At 46.8% G+C, this 25,847-nt stretch overlaps 1 protein-coding gene across 5 annotated transcripts in view; it reads right to left on the reverse strand.

Annotated features, from left to right (window-relative positions):
* The window catches only part of hsf4 (heat shock transcription factor 4), a 117,753-nt gene that overhangs the window by 39,546 nt on the left and 52,360 nt on the right, over window positions 1-25,847 (reverse strand). For 4 of the 5 annotated variants that reach the window (XM_072518457.1, XM_072518456.1, XM_072518458.1 and 1 more), the window contains exons 7-10: window positions 10,239-10,338; window positions 9,598-9,731; window positions 4,977-5,192; window positions 356-461 (exon numbers count right to left, since the gene is read on the reverse strand). In XM_072518457.1, the coding sequence (XP_072374558.1) occupies window positions 356-461; window positions 4,977-5,192; window positions 9,598-9,731; window positions 10,239-10,338 (556 nt within the window). The remainder of the gene's footprint in view (window positions 1-355; window positions 462-4,976; window positions 5,193-9,597; window positions 9,732-10,238; window positions 10,339-25,847) is intronic. The other variant, XM_072518459.1, reaches the window with a different exon arrangement.

A 25,847-nucleotide genomic window follows, 5' to 3' on the forward strand; every position in this document is an offset into this window, starting at 1 on the left:
ACATACCTCTTCATTCACCTGAGGAAGGAGCAGCGCTCCGAAAGCTAGTGACATCGAAACAAACCTGTTGGACTTTAACCTGGTGTTGTAAAACTTCTTACTGTGCTCACCCCAGTCCAACGCCGGCATCTCCACATCTTGTCCATTTAGATAAGCTTTTTTCTCCACAACTCAAAAAAGCCTTAGTGTGTTTTGACTGTTGGTCTTGTGGATAGTTTACTCAGTATATCAGTGGTGGAGTGGCTGCATGTTATTACAGTCAACTATTCCTTCATTTTTCAGTAAGCGGGAATATTTAAAGAATGTTTCAAATCCAAATTGAATCCTATGAGTGCCGTATTGGCCCGAAACTTACATGCATGATGGTAGAATGCTCCAGGCTATATTGCTGGTTCCCAAGCAGTGAATGCAAACCATCCAGGTTCAATTCAATGCTCTGCATGTGGTCAGGCACCTCGGTCCTGTAAACCCAAAAGAATTATTTTAAAAAGTGAAAAGGAAAACATTCACAAGAATAAATGTGGGTCCGTGACAGGCAGAGACAGGAGAATTTATAAATAGAGAATCAGGAAATGGCAGAGAAACTAAACAATTACTTTGTGTCTGTCTTCACAGAGGAAAATACAGAGAATCTCCCAGAAATATTAGGGAACCGGGGCGACACGGCGGTGCAGTGGTTAGCAATGCTGCCTACGGCACCGAGGACCCGGGTCACTGTCTGTCTGGAGTTTGCACATTCTCCTCGTGTCTGCGTGGGTTTCACCCCCACAACCCAAAGATGTGCAGGTTAGGTGAATTGGCCACGCTAAATTGTCCCTTAATTGGAAAAAAATAATTGGGTACTCTAAATTTAAAAAAAGGAAAAAAAATATTAGGGAACTGACAGACTGACAATGCAAAAGAGGAAATGAAATAAATTAGTATTAATAAAGAGGTGTACTCAAAAAATTAATTGGATTGAGGGATGATGGATCCTCTGGATCAGATAAGCTACATCCCAGAGTGTTGAAGGAGGTGGCTACAGAGATAGTGGATCCTTCAAAATTCTATTGATTCTGGAAAGGTTCCTGCAAACTGGAAAGTTGCAAATGTAATTCTACTATTTAAGATGGGAAGGAGAGAGAAAACGGAGAATCACAGACCTGTTAGTTTAACATTAGTGGTACAGAAAATATTATAATCAATTATAAAGGATGATGTGATAATTGGACACTTGAAAAATAAAAATTTGATTGGGCAGAGTAAACATGGATTTATGAAAGGGAAATCATGTTTGAGAAAACTGTTGGAATTTTTTGAGGATGCTACTTGTAGTATAAATAAAGGAGAACCAATGAATGTGGTGTATTTGGATTTTCAGAAGTCTTTTTTCAGATGTCCCACAGAGGTTAGTAAACAAAATCAGAGCACATGGAACGGATGGAGAATTGGTTAACAGGCAGAAAGTAGAGAGTAGGAATACGGAGGTCATTGTCAGAATGGTAGGCTGTTACTACTGGGGCAGCACAAAGGTCAGTGCTGATCCAGTTCCACAATCTATATCAACGACTCGGATGTGGAGACCAAATGTCATATTTTCAAATTTGCTGATGACAAACTTGTTGGGAATGTAAGTTGTCAGGAGGATGCAAGGAGGCTTCAAGGGGACTTGGATCGGCTAAGTGAATGGGCAAAAACTTAGCAGATGGTACATGATGTAGGTAAACTTATCCACTTTGGTAAAAAACACAGAAAGGCAGAGGATTTCTGAAATGGTGAAAGATTGGTAAATGTTGTGCAAAGGGACCTTAATGTCCTTGTTCATGAGTTACTAAAAGATCGCATGCAGGTGCGGCAAGCAATTAGGAAGGCAAATTGTATATTGGCCTTCATGGTGAGGGGATTTGAGTACAGGAGTAAAGGTGTCTTGCTGCAATTATAGCGAGCCTTGGTGAGACTGCACCGGGAGTGTTGTGTACAGTTTTGGTTTCTTTATCTCAGGGCCCAAAGGAATGGTGGCAAAGAAAGAAAAAGAAACAAAAGATGTGCTTAGGTCAGGTGTGCTGCTGTCTGAAAAACCCAAATCAGCAAAGAAAAGGAAATAAAATGGGTTTATAGTCTGAACGATGCCAGGCTAATCAAAAGATGAGGTACTGTTCCTCAAGCTTGCATTGAGCTTCACTGGAACAGATTTCCAGCTTCCGCCTTTTTCAGTTTTCAATTATTCACCTCCTTGGTTACATTTTTTGCAACTTGGAAGATGAAGCAACTATTCCACCTTTACTGATTTTCACTGGTGCACAGCCAAGAAGGATGTTTAAAGCATACAACAGTCAATGCATGTTATTGCACCAAGTAGTGAACCAGTTTGAAGAAAGGTCGATGACACTGAATCTGCACCGACGGTCCTGCACATGTCAGATTCCAAATCTTGGCCTTTGTAAGTTGAGTTGAGGCTGTGCACACATTTCCCATTGGGATGAAGTGAAAATGAGAGATAAGGGGAACGATTCTCCACTCCCACGCCGGTTCGGAGAATCGCCTGGGCCGCCAAAATTTCCGGGGACGCCGGTCCGACGCCCTCCCGTGATTCTCCCAAGCGGCGGGAACGGCCCGGTCGAGTTTCGCGGGCCGCAGGCCGGAGAATCGCCGGAGACGCCCAAAATGGCGATTCTCCGGCACCCCCGCTATTCTGAGGCCCGGATGGGCCGAGCGGCCAGGCCAAAACGGCGGGTTCCCCTCGGCACCGTCCACACCTGGTCGCTGCAGTCGTGGGCGGTGCGTGAACGCTGGGAGGGCGGCCTGTGAGGGGGCGAGGGGGGATCCTGCACCGGGCTTCACCTGGAATGTGGGGTGGGCCGCGATCGGTGCCCACCGATCGTCGGGCCGTCCTCTCTGAAGGAGGACCTCGTTCCTTCCGCGGCCCCGCAAGATCCGTCCCCCATCTTCTTGCGGGGCGGATTTAGAGGACGGCAACCACGCATGCGCAGGTTGGCACTGGCCAACCCGCGCATGCACGGATGACGCCCGTTATGCGGCGCTGGCCGCGTCATCTATGCGGCGCCGCTTTTACGCGGGCGACAAGGCCTGGCGCATGTAGATGACGCGGCCCCGATCCTAGCCCATTGCCTGGGCCTGAATCGGTCGGGACCGGGGCCGTTCCGCGCCGTCGTGAACCTCAACGGCGTTCACGACGGCGCGGCCACTTCGGCGTGGGAGTGGAGAATCCCGCCCAAGATACCTCATCGTATCTTGTAGTGGCTGGACACTGAACACCGATGGCATCCCACTTACCAAGTATACAGTGAAGTGAACAGAACTAAAATAAAAATATGGGGATGAAGGGGTGAATCTATAGTGGTAGAGATTAGAAATATTGGGTTTCATTGACACTGAATACAATAAGTGTGAGGCTGTCAATCTACTTCAGTATACAGTAATAAAAGCAGTTTAATCCCATCAGGCATAGCACGCCCATCTCCGGAAACACAATACCCATTTTACCTCAACAGTTTGACAAGTTCCATTAAGTTTGAAGCTGTGTGTGTGATCTATAGTGGACAAATCTCAGATAAAACTACTGAGAGTAATGTATCCAAGTTTGCTGATGATACAAAACTTTAAAATGTTGACATTCAGAGTGATGTGGGTGTCCTCGCATAAGGAACAGATTATCATGCAGGCACAATAAGCAATTAGGAAGACAAATACTGTGCTTGCCTTCACTGCAAGGAGGCTGGGATATAAGAGTCAGGAAATCTTACTATAAATATATAGGACTTTGGTGAGACCACAGCTGGAGTACTGCACACAATTTAGGCCTCCTTGTCTCAGGTAGGATAAACGTGGCTTCCCTGGAAGACAATGCAGTGAAGATTCACGAAATTGATTCCTGTGATGAAAGGGTTTGCCCTATGTTGATAGATTCCAAAACTTGCTGGAGTTTAGAAAAACGAGAGGTGATTTCACTAAAACTATGAAGACCCACAAGGCCCTTATAGGTGAATAAATCTGAGTTTATTGTAATCATAGCAAACGACAGTGTACACACATAAGTCCCCGTCGGGACTAGCAGAATGCCGGTCCCTGTCCGGGCCGGCTTTTACAGAGTCCAGTAACAAGACCCAGCTGGATGGCCCTCCGCCCACTAATGGGGAAGCTGATATTCCATGAGTCCCACAGGGAGATCGATCAAGGTATCCCTGTGGGCCTCGTGAGGGTTATTACCAAAACATAGAAGATTCTGAGGGGGCTTGACAGGGTAGATGTTGAGAGACTATTTCCTCTGGCTAGATACAAGAAATACCTTTTCAGAGAGTGAAAGGTTATGGTCTGGAATGCTCTGCATGACAGTTTGGTGGAGGCAGGTCCCAGCGAAGCATTCAAAAGAGGATTAGGCTATTAGCAAATAGGAAGAATGTGCTGTGTTACCGGGAGAAGGTGGGAGAATGGCACTAAGTGAATTGCTCATCCAGACAGCCAGTGCCGACATGATGGACCGAATGGCCTCACTGTGTTGTAACAATTCTGTGAGAGTGTAGAACTAGGGGGCACATTCTCAGGATAAGGAATCGATCGGATTAAGACTGAGATAAGGAGGAATGTCTTCACTTGGAGAGATGCTAATCTTTGGAATTTTTCACCTCAGGGGCCTGTAGTTGCTGAGCCACTGTATATTCAAGGTTATAAATGGAGAGATAATTTTTTATTCTCTAGGGAAATTAAGGGAAATGGGGATCGGGTGGGAAAGTGGGATTAAAGTCAAAGGTCAGCCATGATGTTATTGAATGGCAGACTGCTGCTCCTGTTTCCTTCTTCTGATGTGGATCAGGAACATGAGCCTTTTTTGTTGCAACTTTGTAATGCAAGTTAATTCCTTTTGAGTGAAAAGCCTAATTAATGACTGTTTGTTGTGAAGGATGCCCCAATGTGCCATTTAGTTTTGTTTCAATCCGCTCATATACTTCATGAAATTGCATTTTTGGGTGAAGTCTCACCTCTCTAAAGCAGCTATCCTTCCCCTCTTATCCGTGTGCAGCACTGCATTGCAGGTGGGTCTGCCTTCCAGGACAGACTCAACAACTGATACTGGTAATACAGGGGGCTCCAGACACGCACCACATGGATTCACTGGAACCATTGCATCAGCTTGGACCTGGACTCCTACCCCTGGACTGGCCGGCTCCTCCTTAATAACCATCAGGCATTTCTCCCTACACATCAAAACATTTGAAAAAGAGTGTTGAGGATCTTTGAGCCAAGGATAAACCATCACCCTTATCAAATCAGCCACATGGTGTGAGGAAACTAAAGAGTCACACATCTCACCATAAATCACCTCAATCTTGTAATTAGGTGGGCAGATAGCTTTCGATGACTATTACCCATCGTAATAAGTAAATTGTGCTACATAATGTACGTCACTGTGATATTTCAATTAGAAACCGTTAAAATTCTATTCCACTAGATTCAGATGGAGCCTAAAGATTTTGTAATAAAGCTTGAAGGTAGGACTTTCACCCCCAGATGTGGGTGAGTATGGAAACAGCCGGGTGTGAAAAATTTGCACTGCCAATCACGTGTACCAGTTTGCTGGCACCACCCTGCTAGGAATTCTGCGGCAAGTAACTCACCTCCTGACTCCCCAAAGTTAGTCCACCATCTACAAGGCACAAGTCAGGAATGTGATGGAATACTTTCCACTTGCCTGGATGAGTGCAGCTCTCACAACACTCAAGAAGCTCAACACTTGGGGCGGCACGATGACGCAGTGGTTAGCACTGCTGCCTCATGGCGCCGAAGACCCAGGTTCGATCCCAGCCCCAGGTCACTGTCCGTGTGGAGTTTGCACATTCTCCCCGTGTCTGCATGGGTTTCATCCCCACAACCCAAAGATGGGCAGGTAGGTGAATTGGCCGCACTAAATTACCCCTTAATTGGAAAAAAAAGAATTGGGTACTCTAAATTTAAAAAAAAAGAAGCTCAACATCATCCAGGACAAAGGAACCCTTTTGGTTGCTACCCTTTCCGCAAACATTCAATCCCACCACCACTGATGAACAGTGGCAGCCGTGTGTAGCATCTACAAGATGTACTGCAGGAACTCACCAATGTTCCTTAGGAAGCACCGTCCAAACCCACAAAAACTAGCATCTAGAAGGACACGAGCAGTGGACACAAGGGAACACCACCACCTCGAGGATACCCTCCAAGTCACTCACCATCCTGACGTGGAAATATATCGCCGTTCCTTCACTGTCACTGGGTCAAAATCCTGGAATTCCTGTCCTAATAGCACCATGGGTGTACCTACACCTCAGGGACTACAAGAAGACAGCTCTCTACCACCTGCTCAAGGGCAACTAGAGGAAGTGCAGTAAATGTCTAGCCAGCAGTGCCCACATCCTGTAAAGGAATTTTAAAAAATGATGTCCCTAGCCAATTTTCCCAGAGGCAGGTTGGTCGTCAGCAGAGCTCCCTGCCCACAAACAGCGGCTGACCAATTAAGGGGAATTAAACCCCTTATTAAAACCAATTGCAAGAAGCCAACAGGAATTTCCCAGCGGCCTGTCGTGGCTCCCCAAGGCATCGGGGAGCAGGACAGCTACCTGGAGGCAGTCTCCTTGCTGTAGGCCAGGGGATTCAGCACTCTAGACTGGCTCTGAGCCCCCTCTGCTTCCCCAACTACAACTATGGCCACAGGTATCCTCTCCACTCTACAATGGCAGCACAGCTGCTGAGCCAATTTCTTGCCTGAAAAAGCTCCCTATTCTTTCTCAGCTGGACAGGAGCCTATTATTGCCCCAGCTTCAAGAGCCCATTGGACAGCGAGCATGCTGTCATTAATTGGCCATCTGGGAGAATTTCCAGCTGGGTGACTGACTCCGAAATAGTGCAATAGTCCTGATCCTTAACCCCAAATCCTCTAGTTCAATTCAGAGTTTAGGGTTTCAAAAATCTCAAGCTGAAATCTCTCCTTTCCCCCTTGCAGGGAAGGAGGTCAAGGGTGAGGATATCATAATCACACACAAACTACCAAGAAATTTGAGAACAAGTTTGAAGCAACAGTCTTGTGGCACTTTTCTTTTGAACTCTGCTTTAAAACATTGTAATAAAACCTCACGAGACCTACAAGGATAGAACCATAGAATTCCTACACTGCAGGAGGCCATTCGGCCCATCGAGTCTGCACCAACCCTCTGAAAGAGCAACCAACCTAGGCCCACTCCCCCCGTCCTCTCCCCGTAACCCCACCTAACCTGCATATCTTTGGATACTAAGAACAATTTAGCATGGCCAATCCACCTAACTTGCACACCTTTGGACTGTGGGAGGAAACCAGAGCATCCAGAGGAAACCCACGCAGACATGGGGAGAAAGTGCAAACTCCACACAGACAGTTACCCAAGGCCGGAATTGAACCTGGGCCCCTGGCGCTGTGAGGCAGCAGTGCTAGCCTCAGGATGATCGGATTGATCTCCCTGTGGGGCTCGTGGAATGCAAGCTCCACTGCAAATGGGTGGAGACCCATCAGCCGGGGCTCGTAGAAATCTCCTCACAATTGCCGGCCAGATTGGGGCTGGCATGATCCGTAATCCTGGTCGGGATCTTTGTGTTGTTACCTCGTTGCAGTCTTTTCTTTTGGCAGAAAATAAATCGGCATTTTGATTCACCTTCTCAGGTCTCCTGAGCTTTTATAAACATTACAGATTATTACCAGAGGAACTTTGTCAGAACATCAGGCTGGACATCAGTGCTGTTTTAGCAATATTACTGATTCAGTTAAAAATGAACGGTTTGCTTGAAGCATGGCAGTAGTGGAATGATGAATAATCATCATAAACTACAGTTAAGTGATCCTAAGTGTATTTTCAGTCTGTGTAGTCACCCCCCCCCCCCCCCCCCCACCTCCACAAATCTCTTTCTGAGCCGCACACAGCTTGTTAAATACCTCAGATTAGCCATAATGTAACTGAATGGGAGAATAGACTTGAGGGGCTAAATGGATCACTCCTGGTCCTGCAATCCTCTCTCTATCTAGGTTCCCTGACATATATATGCGCAGTATTTACTTGGATCCAATCCCCGCAAATGCAACACAATGACTTTTGGGCTGTTTCTTCAGACATTCGTTTTCTTAAAAAGTATGGGTGGAAAACAATTCTTGGCAAAAAGACAGAGGAAGGAATATAAATTCATTCTTTTATGTCACTTAACTTAAAAAAAAAGCAACATGGCAGTTTTATGACAGTTAAAATGCATTCCTACTCCCCCACTTTCCGACTGGACTGCTCAACTTCACAATCTGCAATAGGAATATTTCTGAATTTTGTCGCTAATGCTTGCAAACAAATGTCACAAGAACAATTATACTCCCTTAGTTTGTTATGTGAAAGAACGGGACCCAAAGATAGACTGGTTAGAACATTCTGTAACTGAGTTAAAACATTCAGTTTTAACTAACATTGCTGTTAAAATTCTCCGGAGCAGCGATCAATAAGAGTTTATTGACTAAACCATTTTTATTTTAATAGAAAGACTTGTATTTATATAGTGTCTTTCATGGCCTCAGAATGTCCCAACGTGCTTTACATTCAACTTTGGAAATATGGTCACTATTGCCTAGGGACACATAGTGCACATGAAACTTCCAAAAATAACAATGTGAACAGGACCAGAGAATCTGTTTTCGGTAATTAAAACCCCCCCCTAAAAAACTGCAGATACTAGAAATCTGCCAGACCCCATCAGCTGGGGCTCGGAGAAATCACCTCACAAAAGCCGGCCCAGATTGGGACTGGCATGATCCGTAATCCTGGTCGGGATCTTTGTGTTGTATGCCTCGTTGCAGTCTTTTCTTCTGGCGGAAAATAAATTGCAGATGCTGAGTTTATCCAGCATTTACTGTTTTAAATCTGTTTTAGGTGTTGGTTCAGGGATAAGTATTGGCCAGGGCACCGGAATAACATTGTAGCTTTTCTTCAAATAAAGTCCTGGTATCTATGATGCCCACTTGAGAGGGTATATAATGCCTCATCCGAAGAGTGGCCCTTCTGACCGTGCAGCATTCCCTCGGTACTGCACTGCAGCGGCAGCACATATTGTTGCTGAACATTGAGGAGTGGGGCGTGAAGCCACAACCTAGGCCTCAGAGGCAAGAGCGCTGCCTTGGAGCCAAAGCCAGTAACTTGCGTATCACATCATGGTGGCACAGTGGTTAGCACTGCTGCCTCACAGCGCTGAGGACCCGAGTTTGATCCCGACCTTGGGTCACTGTCCGTGTGGAGTTTTCACGTTCTCCCAGTGTCTGTGTGGGTCTCATCCCCACAACCCAAAGATGTGCAGGGTAGGTGAATTGGCCACGCTAAATTGTCCCTTAATTTTAAAAAAAGTGGAAAGAGATATTTTATTCCAATTTGCATGATAATAGGTTTCACAACCTAATGCGACTGAATGGAATTCAGTGTGAGTGTGTATCCAGGATTATTCACACTGCTGTAGTACCCTTATTTCATCTTAACAGCAAGATGACCAAAGTGAGAGGTGACTTTCCTCCTCTTACTGAAAGTAAATCAGCTACAATGATTCCTCCTTGAACCCATGATGCAGTTGACTCACCTCTGCTCCTCTGTTGCAGACGGAATGGTTGCAGCACCGGGTGGGGGCAGCTCCGTGACATCAGAAATGATTGGCCCGCCAGGAACAGGGCTATCCGTGTAGGCACTGGAGCAGGAGGCAGCTTCTGTGGACGGCTGGAAGTAAGGAGGAGCGACCAATTCAACAAAACTACCAGTGAAGTATCATTAATACTTGTAAAACCATCATCGCCAACTAACAAGAGCTGTAGGCATGTCTGAATGTTACAGAGAAGGGGAACGGACTGCACGCATGTTGGCTAAGTATAAAATCAGGCTTAGACACGCATAATTAAATGGTTCCCCAATACTCAATACTCAGGGTCACACAAGAAGAACAGACACTTGGGTAAGGTACATAAAGGCTTTTGATAAGTATCGCCCTAAACGCCAGCGAGATCAGCACTTTAAGGAGAGGAGTGGCGATTAGGTGGGGTGAAAGAAGTCTCAATTATAAGAAAGGCACCCAAACCACAGGTCTAACAGGAACATGAGATCTTTATGTACATCGTACCTTATACAAGATTACCATTATAACAGAACCCCATTGTTATCCCACTTTCCTGCTGGACTGAGGAAACAGTATATATCATTTGCTTGGATGCCAGCAGGCACGTCACTTACCGATTGAATGAAATATGGGTCCTGAAGAGGTTCTATTGATAGATGTCGACCATATTTAGGCACAGGAGGAGCAGAACTACCGTCATCCAACATCAGAGGTCTATTAGAAGAACAGTGACATTGATCAAACCCAGGGCTTTGTACTGCTACAGAATTAAACCCTTCAGAACATCACACTGATATTTATCTGGATAGCTGCACACACAGGTGTCGCAATTAATGTGGCGAGCAATACTTTAGGGGCAAGGTCAACACTGTTTAAATTAAATAAAGAATATTTGCTCAAACTCACTGTTGATAACCGATTGCATAAATAATGCTGCAAAGTCGCAAGCTGATAGCCAGCCAAGCTGCAAACTAGAGATTGAGAGGTTCAGGTGATTAAAAAAAGTAAAAATAATTGAAAGTTTTTGTACAGCGCATGCCAGGTCAGTCACGCTAGGTGTGTGGCTTCAGTGGTGTCATCATGCAGGTTGTCACACTGCCAAAGTGTCCAGTATAGACATAGTCAATGAAGCAATAACATTACTACATTAGCAACGAAACCGGGAGGATAAAGGAGGGCTGGTAAAGGACGACTGAGAGCAGAACCAGGAGGATAAAAGAGCACGAGAAAGAGCAAGAATCAGAGCAGGGCCAGGGAGGTAAGAACATGTGAAAGAGCGAGACTGAGAGTGGAGACAATGAGATAACAGAGTGCAAGAAAGAGCGAGACTGAGAGCGGAGGCAGTGAGATAAAAGAGTAAAAGAAAAAGTGAGACTGGGAGCCGGGACAGTGAGAATAAAGAGCATGAGAAAGAGCAAGACTGAGAGCAGAGCAGGGGAGATAACAGAGCATGACCAAGGGTGAGACTGAGAGCGGCGACGGGGAGATAACAGAGCGGGAAAAAGAGTGAGACTGAGAGCGGAGACAGCGAGAGGAAAAAACGTGAGAATGAAAGAGACTGAGAGCGGAGCCGTGGCGATAAAAGAGCGTGAAAAGAGCAAGATTGCAAACGGAGCCGGAGGAGATAACAGAGTGCGAGAAAGATCAAGATTGAGAGTGGCCAAGGAGATAACAGAATGGGAGACAGAGCAAGACTGAGAATGGGGCCAGGGAGATAACAGAGCAGAAGACAGAGCAAGACTGAGAACAGGGTCAGGGAGATAACAGAGCAGGAGAAAGAACAAGCCTGAGTGTTAGCTTGGAGTTTGTAGCTCCTGAGGTGACATCGGGATTCAAAAGTGACACGGGGCAAGTGGATGCAGCTGATTAGATGAGAAAGATCGGATAAATATTTACTACTTTTATCGCTTATTAGTTTATATGGTCTAATTTGTGGTCTATAGTTTGTAAGGGAATTATTCTCTAGTAAAGAGGACCAGGGAAGAAGGGCCCTAGATATTATTTGATTTGAAGTATCTTCCAAAAAGTTTAATTTAAAGGGTTACGTCCTGGCAGGAGAGCTCAAAGCTATGGTGTGCTCCTCCTGCTCCATGTGGGAAGCCAGAACATTTCCTGTGCCCAGGGCTAGCCTGTGTGCAGGAAGTGCCTCCAGTTGCAGCTCCTGGAATCCCAGGTTCTGGAGTTGGAGACTGTGGACACTGTGGGGAGTCCAGGATGTGGAGAGCATCATGGATAGCACAAATTGAGAGATGGTCACACCATGGGCTAAGACACCACAGATAGGAAAGGAATGGGTAGCCACCAGGCAGAGCAAGAAAACTAGGCAGGCAGTGCAGGAATCTCCTGTGGCCATCCCCCTGCAAAACAGATATGCTGTAGTACATACTGTTGAGGAGAATGGCCTCTCAGGGGAAAGCAGCAGCAGCCAAATTTGTTGCACCATGTTTGGCTCTACTGCAGGGGAGAGGAGTAAAAAGGTGGGAGTATGCAATAGTTTTAGGGGATTCAATTGCAAGGGGAGTGAAGATATATCTCTGCGTCTCAATCCTAATGTCCGACCCTCAATTCTGAAACTGGGACCCCACAGTCTAGTCTAAATCATTAATATCGACAGCAAACAGCAAGGGCCCCAGTACTGAGCCCCGTGGAACACCACTGGAAACAGTTTTCCATTTTCAAAAACATCCATCGACCATTAATTTTGGTTTCCTGTCATGGAGCCAATTTTGGATCCAACCTGCAACATTCCCTTATATCCCATGGGCTTTTACCTTTCTGACCAATCTCCCATATGGATCCTTGCCAAATGCAATACTGAAATCCATGTAGTCAACATCCACTGCACTCCCCTCATCAATCCTCCTTGTTACTTCTTCAAAAAATTCTATTAAGTTAGTAAGACACAAATTTCCATTAACAAAACCATGCTGACTATCCCTGATCAATCCATGCCTTTCAAACTGCCAATCTCTCAGGATTGTTTTCAATAATTTTCCCACCACTGAAGTCAGACTGACTGGCCTATGGTTTTCTGGCCTATCCCTCACACACTTTTAAAAATAATGGGACAACATTTGCACACTTACAATCCCCTGGGACCCTGCCTGCATCTAGTGAAGATTGGAAAAAGATCCTCAGAGCATCAGCTATTTCCTCTCTGGCTTTCTTCCACAGCCTGGGGTACAATCCATCAGGCCGTGGCAATTTATCCACCTTCAAGGATGCCAGTCTCTCCAGTACTTCCTCTCCCACTATGCTTATTGTATCGAATAATTCACACTCCTCTAACTAGAAAGTCTGAATCATCCTTCCCGTAGTGAAGACAGTTGCAAAGTACTCATTGAGAACCGTGTCCACAACTTCTGAATCAACCCACAAGTTACCATGTACATCTCTGATATGCCCTACCTTTTCCTTAAAGTTATCCTCTTGCTCTTAATGTATTCGTAAAACATTTTCAGATTTTCTTTTGTGACCGTCATAAGCTTTCTTTTTCTGCTTTATCTTGGCCTGCATGCTTCTGGATAACCAGGGGTGGGGGGGGGGGGGGGATCTAGATTTGGCAATACCACCCTCGTTCTTTGAGGGAACATGTGTATACTGTGTCTGTAAAATCTCGCTTTTGAATGCCTCTCACTGATTTGACACAATTTTTCCTTCGAACAGCTGTATCCAGTTCACTTTTACAGCTCATCTCTCAGCTTTGTAAAATATATCTTCCCCAATTTGGAACTTTTACTCCTGTTCTATCTTTGTCCTTTTCCATAATTATGCTAAAATCATTATGGAAATGATATTAATTTAATTATGTCATTATATCGGAAACTATATTATGACTAATATCTCCAAAATGATCCCCACTACTACTTCATCCATTTTCCCATCTTCATTTCCGATGACTAAATCTAGAATTGCTCTTGTTGGGCTTGTTACATGCTGGCTAAACACATTCTGGAGTGCAGTTCAAGAATATTATACCCTCTGGACCCTTCACACTGTTCACATCCCAACTGATATTAGAATAGTTGAAGTCCCCAACTTATTGTTTTTACACACACAAATTTGTCTACATATTTGCTCTTCTAACTCCCTTTCACTATTTGGGGGGTCTATTGTGCAGTCCCAGCAATGTGGTTGGCCCCATTTTATTTCTGAGCTCAATCAATATGGTCTCATTTGATGCTTCATTCAATAGATCATCCCTTTTCACAGCTGTAATTGATTCTTTAACCAAAAATACTACACCCTGAGCATTTTTACCCCCTTCCTAGCCTGCCTGAAAACTCTATATCCAGGGGGGCTGACCTGCCTTTAATGTCCCTCCTTCAGTCAAGTTTCCGTTATGGCAATGATATCATGTGACCATGTGTCTATCTCTGCCCTCTGATCATCATCTTTATTTACTATCCTCCCTGCGTTTACATAAACACCTTTTAACACTGCTGCCGCTTTTAAACTTGTGCTGCTTCTGTCTTTCAAGGTCACTCATTAATTCCTCATCTTCCGTCCTCTTCTCTGAATTTGCCCTCAACTTCCCACCGCCAATTTAGTTTAAGCCCCGCTCACAACAGCACCAGCAAATCTCCCCGTGAGGATATTTGACCCAGTCCTGTTCAGACGTAGCCCATCCAACTTTTATTGGCCCCACCAACAACTTGTCCCAATGCCTCAGGAAGCTGATGCGCTCCCTCCTATACCAGCTTTCCAGCCACATGCTCAATCACTCAATTCTCCTATTTCTATACTCGCTTGCATGTGAGACTGGGAGTAATCCTGAGATTATTGCTTTCGAGGCCTTGTTTTTCAACCTCCTCCCTAGATCCCTAAAGTCGGCTTCTAGGACCTCATGCACTTTCCTAGTAAAGTCATTGGTACCAACGTGGACCATGATCTCTGGCTGATCACCTTCTCCCAGAAGATTCTCCTGCAGATGCTCCGGAGGACATCCCTGACCCTGACACCAGTGAGGCAACATGTCATCCTAGAGTAACATCTAAGGCCACAGAAGTGCCTGTCTGTTCTCCTAACTAATGAATCCCTTATCACTACTGCTCTTCCCCTCTTCTTTCCCCCCTCCTGTATAGCAGAGCCGCCTGGGGTGCCACAAACCTGACTCTGATTGCACTCATCTGAGGAACCAATGCTCTCACAAGTATCCAAAGAGGGAAAAGGACTGGTGAGTGGGACCTCAGGGGACTCCTGCACTACCTGCCTCGATGTATTCGCCTGCCATTGGTCTTCTATTCTCTTTCTGCCTCCAGACTCCTAAGTTGTGCTGTGACCATCTCTCTAAACGTTCTATCCATGTAGCTCTCAGCCTCGCGGATGCCCCACAGTGACTCTAGCCGCCACTTGAGCTCCGAAATCTGGAACTCAATTTTCTGCAGCTCGTGACACTGCCTACACATATGGTTGACTGGGATACCAGGAGCGTCCATGACTTCCCACATACTACAACACACACATTCTATACAACTGAACTGCCCTACCATAGCTTCAATTCACTTCCCTTATTTGACTTTATTTTACTTTGGTTAACTTAAATACCTTTATTTTACCTGGCCTTGACTTAACTTTATTCCCTATTGCTTGAGTTTCTTATTTAAATATAAGTAGCCCCTTATTTTAAAAAAATGTACTTTTCTAATTCTCAGCTACTTGATGACCCTCCCTAATGGCGGTATCTCACCAGCTAATTAACCTTTGTTTCTTTTGTGATGTTGGGTGCAAACTGCCTGACTCAGCGTCCTCCTCTTGCACCCTCCTCTAGGTGGTGATAACTGCCTAGTTTGGTGTCCACCTCTCTCACTCTCTGCTAGGTGCTGCTAACGGCCTGCCACAGGGTCCTCCTCTTGCAATCTCCTCTGGATGCTGCTAACTGTCTGCCGGAGAGTCGGCCACTTGCAATCACTTCCAGATACTGCTAATTGCCTGGCTCGGTGTCTTCCACTCACACTCTCCTCTTGGTGCTGCTGACTGCCTGACCCAGGGTCCTCTTCTTACCCTCCATGGGGAGTTAATTATTTATTATTTTTAAAAAAAAAAAATATTTTATTGAAAATTTTTGGTCAACCATCACAGTACATTGTGTATCCTTTACACAATAATATAACAGTATAAATAACAATGACCTGTTTTATAAACAAAGAATAAATAATATATAACAAAAACGAAAACTAAAACTAAATGGCAACTGCCTTGTCTCAGATAAACACTCTCCAAAAATATGATTTAACAGTCCAATATACAATTATTTATAGCAACGACCTATACATATTATACATATATATTAACAACCCTGAGATTCCTTCTGGTTCCTCCCCCCCCGCCCTCCCCCCCCTGGGCTGCTGCTGCTGTCTTCTTCTTTTCCATTCCCTCTATCTCTCTGTGAGGTATTCGACGAACGGTTGCCACCGCCTGGTGAACCCTTGAGCCGATCCCCTTAGGATGAACTTAATCCGTTCCAGCTTTATAAACCCTGCCATGTCATTTATCCAGGTCTCCACCCCCGGGGGCTTGGCTTCCTTCCACATCAACAGTATCCTGCGCCGGGCTACTAGGGACGCAAATGCCAAAACATCGGCCTCTCTCGCCTCCTGCACTCCCGGCTCTTGTGCAACCCCAAATATAGCCAACCCCCAGCTTGGTTCGACCTGGACCCCCACTACTTTCGAAAGCACCTTTGTCACCCCCACCCAGAACCCCTGTAGTGCCGGACATGACCAGAACATGTGGGTGTGATTCACTGGGCTTCTCGAGCATCTCGCACACCTATCCTCTACCCCCAAAAATTTACTGAGCCGTGCTCCAGTCATATGCGCCCTGTGTAACACCTTAAATTGAATCAGGCTTAGCCTGGCACACGAGGACTATGAGTTTACCCTACTTCGGGCATCCGCCCACAGCCCCTCCTCAATCTCCTCCCCCAGCTCTTCTTCCCATTTCCCTTTCATCTCATCTACCATAATCTCCCCTTCGTCTCTCATCTCCCTGTATATGTCCGCTACCTTACCGTCCCCCACCCATGTCTTTGAGATCACTCTGTCCTGCACCTCATGCGTCGGGAGCTGCGGGAATTCCCTCACCTGTTGCCTCGCAAAAGCCCTCAGTTGCATATACCGGAATGCATTCCCTTGGGGCAACCCATATTTCTCGGTCAGCGCTCCCAGACTTGCGAACTTCCCATCCACAAACAGATCTTTCAGTTGCGTTACTCCTGCTCTTTGCCATATTCCAAATCCCCCATCCATTCTCCCCGGGGCAAACCTATGGTTATTTCTTATCGGGGACCCCACCAAGGCTCCCGTCTTTCCCCTATGCCGTCTCCACTGTCCCCAAATTTTCAAAGTCGCCACCACCACCGGGCTTGTGGTGTATTTCTTCGGTGAGAATGGCAATGGGGCCGTCACCATAGCTTGTAGGCTAGTCCCCCTACAGGACGCCCTCTCCAATCTCTTCCACGCCGCTCCCTCCTCTTCTCCCATCCACTTACTCACCATTGAGATATTGGCGGCCCAGTAGTACTCACTTAGGCTCGGTAGTGCCAGCCCCCCCCCTATCCCTACTACGCTGTAAGAATCCCTTCCTCACTCTCGGGGTCTTCCCGGCCCACACAAAACTTATGATACTCTTTTCGATCCTTTTGAAAAAAGCCTTCGTGATCACCACCGGGAGGCACTGAAACACAAAGAGGAATCTCGGGAGGACTACCATTTTAACCGCCTGCACCCTCCCTGCCAGTGACAGAGATCCATGTCCCATCTCTTGAAGTCCTCCTCCATTTGTTCCACCAATCGCGTTAAATTTAACCTATGCAATGTACCCCAATTCTTGGCTATCTGGATCCCCAAGTAACGAAAGTCCCTTGTTACCTTCCTCAGCGGAAAGTCCTCTATTTCTCTGCTCTGCTCCCCTGGATGCACCACAAACAACTCACTTTTCCCCATGTTCAGTTTATATCCTGAGAATTCTCCCAACTCCCAAAGTGTCCGCATTATCTCTGGCATCCCCTCCGCCGGGTCCGCTACATATAACAACAAATCATCCGCATACAGAGATACCCGGTGTTCTTCTCCTCCTCTAAGTACTCCCCTCCACTTCTTGGAACCCCTCAATGCTATTGCCAGGGGCTCAATCGCCAGTGCAAACAATAATGGGGACAGAGGGCATCCCTGCCTTGTCCCTCTATGGAGCCGAAAGTATGCAGATCCCCGTCCATTCGTGACCACACTCGCCACTGGGGCCCTATACAACAGCTGCACCCATCCAACATACTCATCTCCAAAACCAAATCTTCTCAGCACCTCCCACAGATAATCCCACTCCACTCTATCAAATGCTTTCTCGGCATCCATCGCCACCACTATCTCCGCTTCCCCCTCTGGTGGGGGCATCATCATTACCCCTAGCAGCCTCCGTATATTCGTATTCAGCTGTCTCCCCTTCACAAACCCAGTTTGGTCTTCATGGACCACCCTCGGGACACAATCCTCTATCCTCATTGCCATTACCTTGGCCAGAATCTTAGCGTCTACATTTAGGAGGGAAATAGGTCTATAGGACCCGCATTGCAGCGGGTCCTTTTCCTTCTTTAGGAGAAGCGATATCGTTGCCTCAGACATAGTCGGGGGCAGCTGTCCCCTTTCCTTTGCCTCATTAAAGGTCCTCATCAGTAGCGGGGCGAGCAAGTCCACATATTTCCTGTAAAATTCAACTGGGAATCCATCCGGTCCCGGAGCCTTCCCCGCCTGCATGCTCCTAATTCCTTTCACTACTTCCTCTATTTCAATCTGTGCTCCCAGTCCCACCCTTTCCTGCTCCTCCACCTTGGGAAATTCCAGCCGGTCCAGAAAGCCCATCATTCTCTCCCTCCCATCCGGGGGTTGAGCTTCGTATAATTTTTTATTAAATGCCTTGAACACTCCATTCACTCTCTCCGCTCCCCGCTCCACCTCTCTTTCCTCATCCCTCACTCCCCCTATTTCCCTCGCTGCTCCCCTTTTCCTCAATTGGTGGGCCAGCAACCTGCTCGCCTTCTCCCCATATTCGTACTGTACACCCTGTGCCTTCCTCCACTGTGCCTCTGCAGTACCCGTTGTCAGCAAGTCAAATTCTACATGTAGCCTTTGCCTTTCCCTGTACAGTCCCTCCTCCGGTGCCTCCGCATATTGCCTGTCCACTCTCAGAAGTTCTTGCAGCAACCGCTCCTGTTCCCTACTCTCCTTTCCTTTATGTGCCCTTATTGATATCAGCTCCCCTCTAACCACTGCCTTCAGCGCCTCCCAGACCACTCCCACCTGGACCTCCCCATTATCATTGAGTTCCAAGTACTTTTCAATGCACCCCCTCACCCTTAGACACACTCCCTCATCTGCCATTAGTCCCATGTCCATTCTCCAGGGTGAGCGCCCTTCTGTTTCCTCCCCTATCTCCAAGTCCACCCAATGTGGAGCGTGATCCGAAATGGCTATAGCCGTATACTCCGTTCCCCTCACCTTCGGGATCAACGCCCTTCCCAAAACAAAAAAGTCTATTCGCGAATAGACTTTGTGGACATAGGAGAAAAACGAAAACTCCTTACTCCTAGGTCTGCTAAATATCCACGGGTCTACTCCTCCCATCTGCTCCATAAAATCTTTAAGCACCTTGGCTGCTGCCGGCCTCCTTCCAGTCCTGGACCTCGACCTGTCCAGCCCTGGTTCCAACACCGTATTGAAATCTCCCCCCATTACCAACTTTCCCACCTCTAGGTCCGGGATGCGTCCTAGCATACGCCTCATAAAATTGGCATCATCCCAGTTCGGGGCATATACGTTTACCAAAACCACCGTCTCCCCCTGTAGTTTGCCACTCACCATCACGTATCTGCCCCCGCTATCCGCCACTATAGTCTTTGCCTCAAACATTACCCGCTTCCCCACTAATATAGCCACCCCCCTGTTTTTCGCATCTAACCCCGAATGGAACACCTGCCCCACCCAACCTTTGCGTAGTCTCACCTGGTCTATCAGTTTCAAGTGCGTTTCCTGTAACATAACCACGTCTGCCTTAAGTTTCTTAAGGTGTGCAAGTACCCGTGCCCTCTTTATCGGCCCGTTCAGCCCTCTCACGTTCCACGTGATCAGCCGGGTTGGGGGGCTTTTTACCCCCCCCTCCCTTGTCGATTAGCCATCCCCTTTTTCCAGCTCCTCACCCGGTTCCCACGCAGCTGTGTCCCCCCCAGGCGGTGCCCCCCGCCCATCCCACCCCATGCCAGCTCCCCCCTCTCCACAGCAGCAGCAGCCCAATAATTCCCCCCTCCCACCCCCCCCCCCCCCCACTGGATCCCTCACTAGCGTAGTCACACCCCCCATGTTGCTCCCAGAAGTCAGCAAACTCTGGCCGACCTCGGCTTCCCCCCGTAACCTCGGCTCGCACCGTGCGACGCCCCCTCCTTCCTGCTTCCCTATTCCCGCCATGATTATCGTAGTGCGGGAACCGAGCCCGCGCTTCCCCCTTGGCCCCGCCCCCAATGGCCAACGCCCCATCTCCTCCACCTCCTTTCCTCCCCCCACCACCTCCTGTGGAAGAGAGAAAAGTTACCACATCGCAGGATTAATAACATAAAACTCCTCTTTCCCCCCTTTTTACCCCCCTCTTCGCCCCCCATACTCGCCCCACCACTTTGTTTCAAACATTCTTTTTTTAATAACCCGCTCATTCCAATTTTTCTTCCACGATAAAAGTCCACGCCTCATCCGCCGTCTCGAAGTAGTGGTGCCTCCCTTGATATGTGACCCACAGTCTTGCCGGTTGCAGCATTCCGAATTTTATCTTCTTTTTGTGAAGCACCGCCTTGGCCCGATTAAAGCTCGCCCTCCTTCTCGCCAGCTCCGCACTCCAGTCTTGGGATACGCGGATCACCGCGTTCTCCCACTTACTGCTCCGAGTTTTCTTTGCCCATCTAAGGACCATCTCTCTATCCTTAAAACGGAGGAATCTCACCACTATGGCTCTAGGAATTTCTCCTGCTCTCGGTCCTCGCGCCATCACTCGGTATGCTCCCTCCACCTCCAGCGGACCCGCCGGGGCCTCCGCTCCCATTAACGAGTGCAGCATCGTGCTCACATATGCCCCGACGTCCGCTCCCTCCGCACCTTCAGGAAGACCAAGAATCCTTAGGTTGTTCCTCCTCGCGTTGTTCTCCAGCGCCTCCAGCCTTTCCACACATCGTTTATGGTGTGCCTCGTGCATCTCCGTCTTTACCACCAGGCCCTGTATGTCGTCCTCATTCTCGGCAGCCTTTGCCTTCACGACCCGAAGCTCCCGCTCCTGGGTCTTTTGCTCCTCCTTTAGCCCTTCGATCGCCTGTAATATCGGGGCCAACAGCTCCTTCTTCATTTCCTTTTTGAGTTCTTCCACGCAGCGTTTCAAAAACTCGTGTTGTTCAGGGCCCCATATTAAACTGCCACCTTCCGACGCCATCTTGGTTTTTGCTTGCCTTCCTTGCCGCTGCTCTAAAGGATCCACCGCAATCCGGCCACCTTCCTCTCCTTTTTTCATCCGTATCCAGGGGGGATTCCCTTCTGGTTCACCGCACAGTACTTTTAGCCGTTAATAAGAGCCCCAACGGCAATTTTAAGAGCCCAAAAGTCCGTTCCACCGGGAGCTGCCGAAACGTGCGACTCAGCTGGTCATCGCCGCACCCGGAAGTCCGGGGAGTTAATTATTTAAGGGAAGGTAAATATGTTGCGAATAATTAATTCAATCTTTAAATGTTTGCCATTGCTTATCTACCATCATATATAGGGGCAGCACGGTAGCACAAGTGGGTAGCACTGTGGCCTCACAGCGCCAGGGTCCCAGATTCGATTCCCAGCTTGGGTCACTGACTGTGAGGCATCTGCACATTCTCCCCGTGTCTGCGTGGGTTTCCTCCAGGTGCTCTGGTTTCCTCCCACAAGTCCCGAAAGACGTGCTGTTTGGTAGTTTGGACATTCTGAATTCTCCCTCTGTGTATCCAAACAGGAGCTGGAACATGGTGACTTGGGGATTTTCACAGTAACTTCATTGGTGTGTTAATGTAAGCCTACTTGTGACAATAAAGATTATTAATTTATTAATTATATATTTTAATTTAGTTTCCCTGAGCCAATTCCCTCCTCACTCCTATGTATCATAGATTATCATAGAATTTCCAGTGCAGAAGGAGGCCATTCGGCCCATCGAGTCTCTTGGAAAGAGCACCCTACCCAAGGTCAACATCTCCACCCTATCCCCATAACCCAGTAACCCCACCTAACACGAAGGGCAATTTTGGACACTAAGGGCAATTTATCATGACCAATCCACCTAACCTGCACATCTTTGGACTGTGGGAGGAAACCGGAGCACCCGGAGGAAACCCACGCACACACGGGGAGGATGTGCAGACTCCGCACAGACAGTGACCCAAGCCGGAATCGAACCTGGGACCCTGGAGCTGTGAAGCAATTGTGCTATCCACAATGCTACCGTGCTGCCCACAGATGTAGTTTATTTTGTTCAGATTTATGACCCTAGTTTCAAACTCAACTAAGTTACTCTCAAACTCAATATAAAATTCTTTCACATCATTCCCCAACATTCCTTTTTTATAAGGTTACAAATTAATTTTGTTTCATTGCACAACACTGGATTTCAAATAGCCTGGTCCCTATTTTGTTCAAAGAACAAAGAACAGTACAGCATGGGAACAGGCCCTTCAACCCTCCAAGCCTGCGTCGACCATGCTGCTTGTCGAACCTAATACCTTCTACACTTCCAGGGTCTGTATCCCTCTATTCCCGTCCTATTCATGTATTTGTCAAGGCGCCGCTTAAACGCCACTATCGTGCCTGCTTCCACCTCCTCCACCTGTTCCTTGCATACTGATCTAGAAAACTACCTTGAATACACTCCATGAATTTGTTCTCCACAATAATACTGCAAGTGTAGTTTGCCGTGCCTATACGAAGATTCAAGCTCTCCATGGTTACTGTTTTACTTTTATTACATGCACCTCTTATTTCTAATTTCTCTGCCTATTAATACAGCTAACGTTACAGGGCTTATGAATTACTCCCATTGGTGTTTTCTTAGCTCCATCTAAATTGCTTCTACATCTTGATTTTCAAAACAAAGATCCTGGGTGGGATTCTCTGTAGCCCGACGCTAAAATCGGGATTGACAATTGGACGGAGAATGGCTACCGACGCCGTGTTCGGGGCAGGCAACAGTTTGACGACAGTTCGCGACGCTCCGCCCCCTACAAATCGGCGTCATCGGGATGCTCACCGCACGCAGTCTCAAGGCCGCTGACGAGTCATCAGCCGGCCCACCCATGATGCTCCGTCCCCGATGGGCAGAGTCCCCGACGGCGCAGGCCACGTGTAATGGGGCTACTCAGGCGATTTGGAGGTTTTTGGGGATATAAATTGAATTTGGGGAAGAGGGTGTGTTTTTTGGTTTCCTCTCCGGGGGCGGCAATTGGCCTGGGGGGGATTGCCGTTTCATGTGGCGACTTCAGGTACCTGGGGGCTGCAGGTGGCTCGGGAAGGTGGGGTAAGGAAGGTGGGGGGCTATTCTTTGAGTTATTGGGATATTGGTTGGTAGAGTGGAGGGGGGCGATTGTTGTTCTTGTTGTTTTGTTTTATGTACAAAATGTTAAAAATCCGAATAAAAATATTTTCAAAAAAAAGTGACGGAGACAAAAAACAAGATATAAGTTTAACTTCTGTCATAGGGAAAATATTAGAAAGCTATTACAAAATGCATTACAGTAGGGCACTTGGAAACGTTTAAGGCAATCAGACAGAGTCAACAAGGTTTTGTGAAAGGAAAATCATGTTTAACCATTTTGAGTTATTTGAAGAAGTAAACATGATAAAGGGGAACTGGTGGATGTACTGTACTTATATATCCAGAAGGTATTTGATAAGTTGCCACATTAAAGGTTATTATGGAAAATAAAAGCTGGAGGTGTAGGGGGATAACATATTGGCATGGATAGAAGATTGGTTAGCCAACAGGAAACAGAGAGTAAGCGTAAATAGGCATTTTTCTGGTTGGCAAATGTAATGAGTGGCATGCCACAAGGATCAGGTGCTGGGCATCAACATTTCACAATTTCTATAAATGACTTGGATGAAGGGACTAAGGTATGCTTGCTAAATTTGCTGACAACACAAAGGTAGGTTCGGAAGGCAAGTTGCAAAGAGGACATAAGGAAGCTACAACGGTCATGCATAGTTTAAGTGAGTGGACAAAGGTCTAGTAAATGGAGTATAATACAGAAAAATGTGAAATTGTCCATGATGGCAAGAAAAATAAAAAAGTATATTATCTAAGTGGTGAGCAATTGCAGAGGTCGGAGCTGCAGAGGAATCTGGGCATCAGAGTGCATGGATTACAAAAGGTTAGTATCCAGGTACAGCAAGTAATTAGGAAAGCTTATAGAATGTTATCATTTATTGTGAGGGGAATTGATTACAGAAGTCGTGAGGTTATACTTCACTTATACAGGACATTGGTGAGACCACGTCTGGAGTACCATGTATAGTATTGGTCTTCATATTTAAGGAAGGATGTAGATCCATTGGGGTCGGTTAAGAGGTTTACAATAGAACATTACAGCGCAGTACAGGCCCTTCGGCCCTCGATGTTGCGCCGACCTGTGAAACCAATCTAAAGCCCATCTACACTATTCTATTATCATCCATATGTCTATCCAATGACCATTTAAATGCCCTTAATGTTGGCGAGTCAACTACAGTTGCAGGCAGGGCATTCCACGCCCCTACTACTCTCTGGGTAAAGAACCTACCTCTGACATCTGTCCTATATCTATTTCCCCTCAATTTAAAGCTATGTCCCCTTGTGCTAGCCATCACCATCCGAGGAAAAAGGCTCTCACTGTCCACCCCATCTAATCCTCTGATCATCTTGTGTGCCTCTATTAAGTCACCTTCTTCTCTCTAACGAAAACAGCCTCAAGTCCCTCAGCCTTTCCTCATAAGATCTTCCCTCCATACCAGGCAACATCCTGGTAAATCTCCTCTGCACCCTCTCCAATGCTTCCACATCCTTCCTATAATGCGGCGACCAGAACTGCACGCAATACTCCAAATGCGGCCGCACTAGAGTTTTGTACAGCTGCAACATGATCTCATGGCTCCAAAACTCAATCCCTCTACCAATAAAAGCTAACACACCATACGCCTTCTTAACAACCCTATCAACTTGGGTGGCAACTTTCAGGGATCTATGTACATGGACACCGAGATCTCTCTGCTCATCCACACTACCACAAATCTTCCCATTAGCCCAGTACTCTGTATTCCTGTTACTCCTTCCAAAATGAATCACCTCACACTTTTCTGCATTAAACTCCATTTGCCATTTCTCAGCCCAGCTCTGCAGCTTATCTATGTCCCTCTGTAACTTGCAACATTCTTCCGCACTGTCCACAACTCCACCGACTTTAGTGTCATCCGCAAATTTACACACCAATCTTTCTCCGCCCTCCTCCAGGTCATTTATAAAAATAACAAACAGCAGTGGCCCCAAAGCAGATCCTTGTGGTACACCACGAGTAACTGAACTCCAGGCTGAACATTTCCCATCAATCACCACCCTCTGTCGTCTTACAGCTCGCCAATTTCTGATCACCCTCAATCCCATGCCTCCGTATTTTCTGCAATAGACTACCGTGGGAAACCTTATCAAACGCTTTACTGAAATCCATATACACCACATCAACTGCTTTACCCTCGTCCACCTGTTTGGTCACTTTCTCAAAGAACTCAATAAGGTTTGTGAGGCACGACCTACCCTTCACAAAACCGTGTTGACTATCCCTAATCAAATTATTCCTTTCTCGATGATTATAAATCCTATTTCTTATAATCCTTTCCAAGACTTTGCCCACAACAGAAGTAAGGCTCACTGGTCTATAGTTACCGGGGTTGTCTCTACTCCCCTTCTTGAACAAGGGGACAACATTTGCTATCCTCCAGTCTTCTGGCACTATTCCTGTAGACAATGTGGCATAAAGATCAAAGCCAAAGGCTCTGCAATCTCCTTCCTAGCTTCCCGGAGAATCCTAGGATAAATCCCATCCGGCCCAGGGGACTTGGCTATTTTCACACTTTCCAGAATTGCTAACTCCTCCTCCTTATGAACCTCAATCCCGTCTAGTCTAGTAGCCTGTATCTCAGTATTCTTCT

This window comes from Scyliorhinus torazame, chromosome 10 (genome assembly GCF_047496885.1).
Source record: "Scyliorhinus torazame isolate Kashiwa2021f chromosome 10, sScyTor2.1, whole genome shotgun sequence".
Taxonomy (NCBI): Eukaryota; Metazoa; Chordata; class Chondrichthyes; order Carcharhiniformes; family Scyliorhinidae; genus Scyliorhinus; species Scyliorhinus torazame.